This window comes from Mesocricetus auratus, unplaced genomic scaffold (genome assembly GCF_017639785.1).
Source record: "Mesocricetus auratus isolate SY011 unplaced genomic scaffold, BCM_Maur_2.0 Super-Scaffold_4256, whole genome shotgun sequence".
Taxonomy (NCBI): domain Eukaryota; kingdom Metazoa; phylum Chordata; class Mammalia; order Rodentia; family Cricetidae; genus Mesocricetus; species Mesocricetus auratus.
In genome coordinates this window covers 16,424,179-16,430,941 of record NW_024429182.1, presented here as the reverse complement: position 1 = coordinate 16,430,941, position 6,763 = coordinate 16,424,179, and the positions used below count along the sequence as shown (strand labels likewise).

The following is a 6,763-nucleotide window of genomic DNA, read 5'->3' as shown; positions in this document are numbered from 1 at the left end:
AGTCTCTATTCACTTTTTTGGGTGGTATGGGGGATTGGTCTCTACTCTTTTATTATGAAAATGAGTTTACAAAATAAAGGATAGTGAGCATTACACTTAACCTTACTCCAAATTCTCTTAGGGTGTTTACTGATATTTATGATATAACTTTATACAGCTGTGGTCAGTATCTGTATACTTATCTTAATCTTATTTTCTACGTTAATGAGAGCATCTATTTGTCATAGTAAGTCAATACAAAGCATTTCATCTTAATATTCTATCTTGAGCCTTTCTGACTGAATTGACTCTAAAATTGCAGGGAGAGCAGTTCATCTGTATCCATTCTGTCAGTGTGTGTGCCTCCTCAAAAGGATGCCCCACTATTTTCAATAACTGTCCCCAAAGTTTATGAGGTGCGTTCTCCCAAGTAGTCCCGAGTTTTTCCTGTTGTTTTTGGAGACAGGGTATTGTGTAGCCCAGCTGGCCTAAAATCCCCTGTGCAGCCAAAGATAGCCTTGAACTCCTGATCCTCCTCTCCTGCCTACACCTCCTGAGTTCTGGGATTACAGGCAATGTGCCACCATTCCTGGATTTCACCATATTAAAAAAGAATTATGGAGTTTGGAGAGGTGGCTCAGAGGTCAGGCACTTGCATCAAACCTGAAGGCCTGAGTCAGTTCCTAGGGCTCCCAAGGTGGAAGAGAACAGACCTCCAAGTATGTTCACACAGTGTGTACACATGGACTTGTGCATGTACAAACAAATAAATAATAAATAAATGTAGAAAAAGACTGGGGAACAGCAAGACGGTTCAGCAGGTAAGGATGTGAATTCAAGACAGAAGGAGGTGATCGAGTCCTGGAAATTATCCCGTGAGCTCCAAGCATGTGCAGTGACATGTGTGTGTCTGCTCTCATATATACACCCACCATGGACATCATAAAAGGATTTCATCCGAATCTGGCCCCCCTCGTGGATATGCAAAGGATGCTACCTGGTAGTAGTAACTGCATCGAGTGAACTAGAAATACTCTGTGACTTTGTAGGCTGTCCTGGAACTAGCTCTTGTAGACCATGCTGGTCTCGAACTCAGAGATCTGCCTGCTTCTGCCTCCCGAGTGCTGGGATTAAGGACGTGTGCCACCACCACCCTGCTCCAAGTCAACTTTTAAAGCATAAGTAATGCAAAAATCTTTTGCTACTTCTAATGCACACCGTTGTTGTTTAACGTGTTTTAAGGCTGCAATAGGTAAAGTGTCAGATGAGTATATGGGAACACGACTAGCTGGGCTTTCAAACTGTCTTTTGCGAATAAATCCCCTCTAAAATATTATTACAGGGCTGGGACTGCAGCTCAGCGACATAGTCTGGCTTAACATATAACAGGCCCCGAGTTTAGTCATCAGCAACGCAAAAACGTACAGTAAGAAGTTTTTCAAAGTTACAGTACGCATTGCCACGCGTCCCAGAGCTGCAAACCCACCAGAGGGCGCTCGTTCTCCGTCGATTTAATCCCTAGCCTCACATTAGCGGCAGGAAATCCAGGTAAAAGGCATCCTTTCAGGGTCGGGGAATCTTTCACTTTTAAGGCACAAATGCTCCCCGAGAACCTACTTAGCAGCCAGTCGCGGGAGTGGAGAGTCATAAAGTACAGTGGTGAATTGGGCGTGGTTTCAGTGTAGCCGACTAAAGGTAAACACGGGCGACGGTAATGAGGAAGGAGCGCCCAGCACCCTGACGCTGGTGATTCCGAGCGCGGCTCCAGCGCCGGAAGCTCGCAGTTCCCCTCCCATCTCCCGGACGGCTCACACTCCGCCTGGGGACGGGGCGATCGCCGCCCCGAGGCGCCGTTAGTCGCCTCCATTCCTCCGCTAGGCGAGCGCGCCTTTTCCAGAACATCCCGCAAACCCCGGTTCACGGTCAACCCTTAATTCGTCCTCCAGCCCAGGGACGGCCTAGCACCCCGTCAGGAACTGCCAGCTCCCGTTCTGCCCTGGTTCAAAACCCGCGGGCTTTTCCAGTTTGAGCGCCTAGTTTCCCGTCGCGATTCTCGCGACAGTTCCGAAACCTCGCGTGAAATTCGCTTCCCGTCCCCCCCCCTCGGAGTTTGGGATTGTCAGTGTACGGCTCCGGTCCACCTTTGTCAGAAACCCTCTGGCCAGGAGCAGCGAGGAGGGCTTGGTCGAGTTCAGACCAGCCCAAGGAGAGCAGTGGCTCAGGCCGCCATGAAGAGCCAGGCCCCCGTGCGCACGCGCAGCCAGGGCCCGCGGCGCCTCCTGGGCGGGGCTTAGATAAGTCCCGCCCCTCCCCTGCCAGAAAACGGGGTTTCCTCCGCTTGGAGGGTAGCGGCTTCTGGAAGGCTTGGGGGGGGGGGGGCGGGCAGGGGCGGAGCCCGCCTTTCTCAGGGTGGTGGGCGGGCCTCCGAGGATGCTCTGCTCCCTGCCCCCAGCCCGAAGTGCCACCGTGGCGTTGGTGGCGGTCTCCAGACTGAACATTTTTGGCCCCGAGGTCCTCACATTTGCAACCTGTAATCCGGACGCCGAGAGCCGCCCTACTGGGAGCCGCCCGCCGGCCTCTCTGCGGCCGCTAGCCAGTTCAGACCGCTAATAACCAGGCTCCTCGCCGGTTCAAGCACCTGCAGTGGGAGGGAGGGGGCCAGATGTGGGATGGCAGATGGAAACACTTATAGACTCTTCCGTGGAGAGACTGGGTGGGCACAGCTGCACACTGCCCCGGAGGAAGCCGGCCTGCCCTGCAGAAGCGCCCACACAGCACCGTCAAACTTCTCAGCAACAGAATCCCTTCTTCCCATCACGCGTGCAGCCGTTTGCCGCTCTCAGGAACTAGATCAGATGAGACAGGACTTAGGGGTTCAGCCAACAGTTTGAGCTCGGTTTCCCCCACCCCTACTCTCCGTGTCTCGTTCTCATGCCCTTGCTTTCCCGGCTCTGGTGTCTGGTCGTGGCTGCTGTGTGCATTCACTGTGACTCTGGACTAGAGTAGAAGGAAAAGGCCCAGGGAGGGACCCTGGGCGACTGGATAAAATTATCGGCCCCAGAACCTGCAAAGAAGGCGGGTGTTCGACGTCTAGGGGCGGGGAGAGGGGGCGGAGGAGCTTCTCTTTGAATCTTAGTCTCCCGACAAAAGCAGGGGTGGCTAGCGGGTCTGCTTGGCCGTGCATGCAACTCTTTTCGTTCCCCTGCCGGTTCTTTGGGATTGGAAGTCACAGCTGTTACGAAAGGCACTAGGTGAGTCGCTGGGACTCCCCATCATCAGCACCCCATTCTGAACATACTTCAGGTGTAGTTTATACACCTCTGGGGCAATGGTGCTTCAAAGTTGGGTGGTTTATGGAGATGATGCTGGTGTCTGTGCGTGTGTGTACACGTGCATGTGTGTACACGTGCGTTTGTGTATACGTGCGTGGGTGTTAGGGACCATATCCCACGATTTATCACACCTTTCTTCACTTTATCCCCCAAAACCAGTTCAATCAATTATCAACTGGCAGAGTCCCCAGGGAGTAACCAGGCCTCTTTGATGAGGCTTTTGGTTGGCTCCAAGGTAGCAGGGGAAGTGCAGTGTGAGAAACAAGCTTTCTGGACGAGGAGCGGTGAGGCTCATCTTTCGGCACTGGCTTTATTTCTGACCTCCGACCTGGCTTCCCTCTCCTGGCAGGGTGCCACCTACGCTCTGATGCCCCGAGTGCTCACAGGGCTTCCAGCTAACCATGCTGCACCTACCTTGGCGCTGCCCCTGCTACTACTGTTCCTGCTGGTGCTGTGGACCCCGCTCCCCGTTAGCGCGAGGCGGTCCGCAGGCTCTGATTACCTGCGGCGAGGCTGGCTGCGGCTACTAGCCGAGGGCGAGGGCTGTGCTCCCTGCCGGCCAGAAGAGTGCGCTGCGCCGCGGGGCTGCCTAGCTGGCCGGGTGCGCGATGCGTGCGGCTGCTGCTGGGAATGCGCCAACCTGGAGGGCCAGCTCTGCGATCTGGACCCCAGTGCCAACTTCTACGGGCGCTGCGGCGAGCAGCTCGAGTGCCGGCTCGACGCGGGCGGTGACCTGAGCCGAGGAGAGGTGCCGGAGCCGCTGTGTGTCTGTCGTTCACAGCGCCCACTGTGTGGTTCCGACGGCCGTACCTACGCGCAGATCTGTCGCCTGCAGGAGACCGCCCGCGCTCGGCCCCACGCTAACCTCACTGTGGTGCACGCAGGCCCCTGCGAATCGGGTATGCAAGCCCAGGGCTCTTTGTACCAGGACTTGGGCTTCCTAAAGGCACTTCTCCCTGATTCCCGACAGGATTGGTCAGCAGAGTAAAAAGATGAGTAAGCCCCAGAGCCTCAAAAGCTGCCAACTAAAACGCAGGTCGAGATTTGTTGCAGGCTTAATGTAAAGAGCCGCCTGAGAACCTTATTCAGGCTGGCAGGGACCGGCTCTCCGAGAGGACAGGCACATAGCCAACAGCTGGGTCAGAACTGAAAAGACCACCCAGACTTTGTCCAGACTGCTGGAGCCCTGGCAGAGGGGTTCCTGTGAGACACAGTCTTAACCATGGCTCCCGCCTATCCCTCTGGCATCTAGGGATTAGTGAAGGGAAGGTGGCTACTTGCTCCTCTCACCCCTCGTCCCCCGGGTTGAGGTTGGGGGATGTTCAACCCTGAGGTTTTCCTTGGCGGCTCTCACTTCCTCAGCCTCCACCTAATCAAGTCTAGCTGAGCTGGAGTTGCATTGAAAATAAACTCGGCAGCAGGGGGTCCCAGCCGTTTCCCCGGTGCAACAAGGTGGTTTCAGGTTCGCTGCCTCGGCTCTAGTCCCACCTCCACACGCTCAGGGCCCAGATCGTGTCACATTCTCACGACATTTGGAATGTGGCTGCCCTTCAGGCCTTTGGGAACTGGGCTCGGTTAGAAAAGGGGGAGGAAGGGGAGAGGTGTTGGTTACATAGCCAGCAGGAAAGGGGCCCCAGGGTGCATTGAGGACAGGGGAGCAGTCCAGGACAGTGTGTGGCCGCTCAGCTAAGCTGTGGTCTGTATACAGGCGTGTCTGTGCAGCGCACACTGCTCCGGGTACCCGCTCAGCTAAGCTGTGGTCTGTATACAGGCGTGTCTGTGCAGCGCACACTGCTCCGGGTACCCGCGCGTCTCTGTACCTGCTATTGTGCTCTTGTGTGGGTCTGCACCCACATTTGTGTCTATCTGTGCTTGGGGCACATTTTCGCAGATGTGTGTTGACCTCGGCATGAGTTATGTTCTGCCCTAAACGTGTCCACATGAATTTGTAAATTATGTTCTTGCTGAGCTGGGTTCAACTTCCTGTTCTCAAGCCTCACCCTTCCATCTCCTTGCCCCAGAGCCCCAGATCGTGTCCCAGCCTCACAATATTTGGAATGTGACGGGGCAGGATGTGATCTTTGGCTGTGAGGTGTTCGCCTATCCCATGGCCTCCATCGAGTGGAGGAAAGACGGCTTGGACATCCAGCTGCCAGGGGATGACCCTCATATCTCTGTACAGGTAGGGACATGGAGCAGGGACATACTCCTGGAAAGCCTAGGGCTGCCCCAAATGACAGCACATCTGGCTGACAACACATCTGACTCCAGTTTAGGGGTGGACCTCAGAAGTTTGAGGTGACTGGCTGGCTACAGATTCAGGCTTTGCGTCCTAGTGATGAGGGCACCTACAGCTGCCTTGCCCGCAACGCCCTGGGCCAAGTGCAAGCCTCTGCTACTCTGACAGTGCTCACACTAGGTAAGGGAGCCCTGAGCCCTGGGTACCAGGAGGAAGGGGTGTTTTAGGACGCTTGAATTCATGTCTGTATGTGCATGTATGCTGTACGCAGTGAACGCAGCCTTCCCACACACTGAGCTGTGTTTAATCGTCAGGGCCTCTTCTGACCTTTCCCCGTATCACGTTTGCAGACCAGCTGAACGCCACAGGATTCTCCCAGCTGCAATCAATGAGTTTGGTTCCTGAGGAGGAGGCAGAAAGCGAAGAGGATTACTACTAGGTCCAGATCTCTGATTGGCGGGTGTGGGTGGGTGGATAGAGTATCCACCCTGCTGTGGAGAAGATGTACAGAGGCTGGAAAGGGCAGGCCATATGCTCCCATGGACTGTTTGATGCTCGGTTTTATAGCCTCAGTTTCCCTTTCCTCAAAACCCATCTCCCAGAAGCGTCCCACCTCACCGAGTTCCTAGGGCACTTACTAACCATAGTCCTTTCTTCTGTGAGCCCAGTGGGGCTGACTTAGTTCCGTGTAGTGAGGGTGGGGCAGCCCCATGTCTTGTACCGTTATAATGGACAAAACCCACCTAGCATATGACTAGAAACAGTGGGCACCAATAAAAATACAGACAAACTGAGCCACACTGCTGCAAACAGTTGTCACCGGTGTGCACATGGAGAGGACACCCCTGAGTGGCCTCCCACCTCAGCAGGACTCTGGCTGGCTTCTAGTGATTGCAAACCCTAAACACAGGCCTGCTCTGAGAGATGGCTTGAGCTCAGGCCATACTGCCCTCTCCTGTCCCCTAATGAGGGAGCCTAGAGCCGTCCGGTTGGAGGGAGGACCGAAGTTATCCCAATCCCCCCACAAACCCCACCCTCCTACCTCGTTGGTATAGGGATAGATTGCCTATTTCCCATTTCTTGTTCTTGTCTCCCCCCTCCCCAGGCAGAGTGGGGAACCAGGTTATGCGAGAGGGACCCCGATATGAATGCTTACACTGAGTGGTTGGGGCACCCGGGTTAGTCACATCCCTCTTCTGTTCCCTTCTCATAG

The 6,763-nt window shown here is 54.8% G+C and overlaps 1 protein-coding gene across 2 annotated transcripts; it reads left to right on the top strand.

The window, feature by feature from the left end:
• Positions 1–2,359: 2,359 nt before the first annotated feature.
• On the top strand, positions 2,360–6,344 carry Kazald1 (Kazal type serine peptidase inhibitor domain 1). Of its 2 annotated transcripts, XM_005063541.4 has the most exons (5): positions 2,360–3,230; positions 3,661–4,210; positions 5,333–5,493; positions 5,583–5,730; positions 5,901–6,344. In XM_005063541.4, exons 2-5 carry the CDS (start codon positions 3,679–3,681, stop codon positions 5,987–5,989), a joined length of 930 nt encoding a protein of 309 aa, XP_005063598.1. In that variant the 5' UTR covers positions 2,360–3,230; positions 3,661–3,678; the 3' UTR covers positions 5,990–6,344. The 2 variants fall into 2 exon arrangements, with proteins under 2 accessions (XP_005063598.1, XP_040599768.1); XM_040743834.1 differs by lacking the exon at positions 2,360–3,230 and having other exon boundaries at positions 3,241–4,210.
• The last annotated feature ends 419 nt before the right edge of the window (positions 6,345–6,763 follow it).

Coding starts and splice junctions, on each gene's coding strand:
- Kazald1 (XM_040743834.1), top strand. CDS start 3,523: ATGAGGCTTTTGGTTGGCTCCAAGGTAGCAGGGGAAGTGCAGTGTGAG. Junction 5,494..5,582: donor ACCCTCATATCTCTGTACAG/GTAGGGACATGG, acceptor ATCTGACTCCAG/TTTAGGGGTGGACCTCAGAA. Junction 5,731..5,900: donor TCTGACAGTGCTCACACTAG/GTAAGGGAGCCC, acceptor TCACGTTTGCAG/ACCAGCTGAACGCCACAGGA.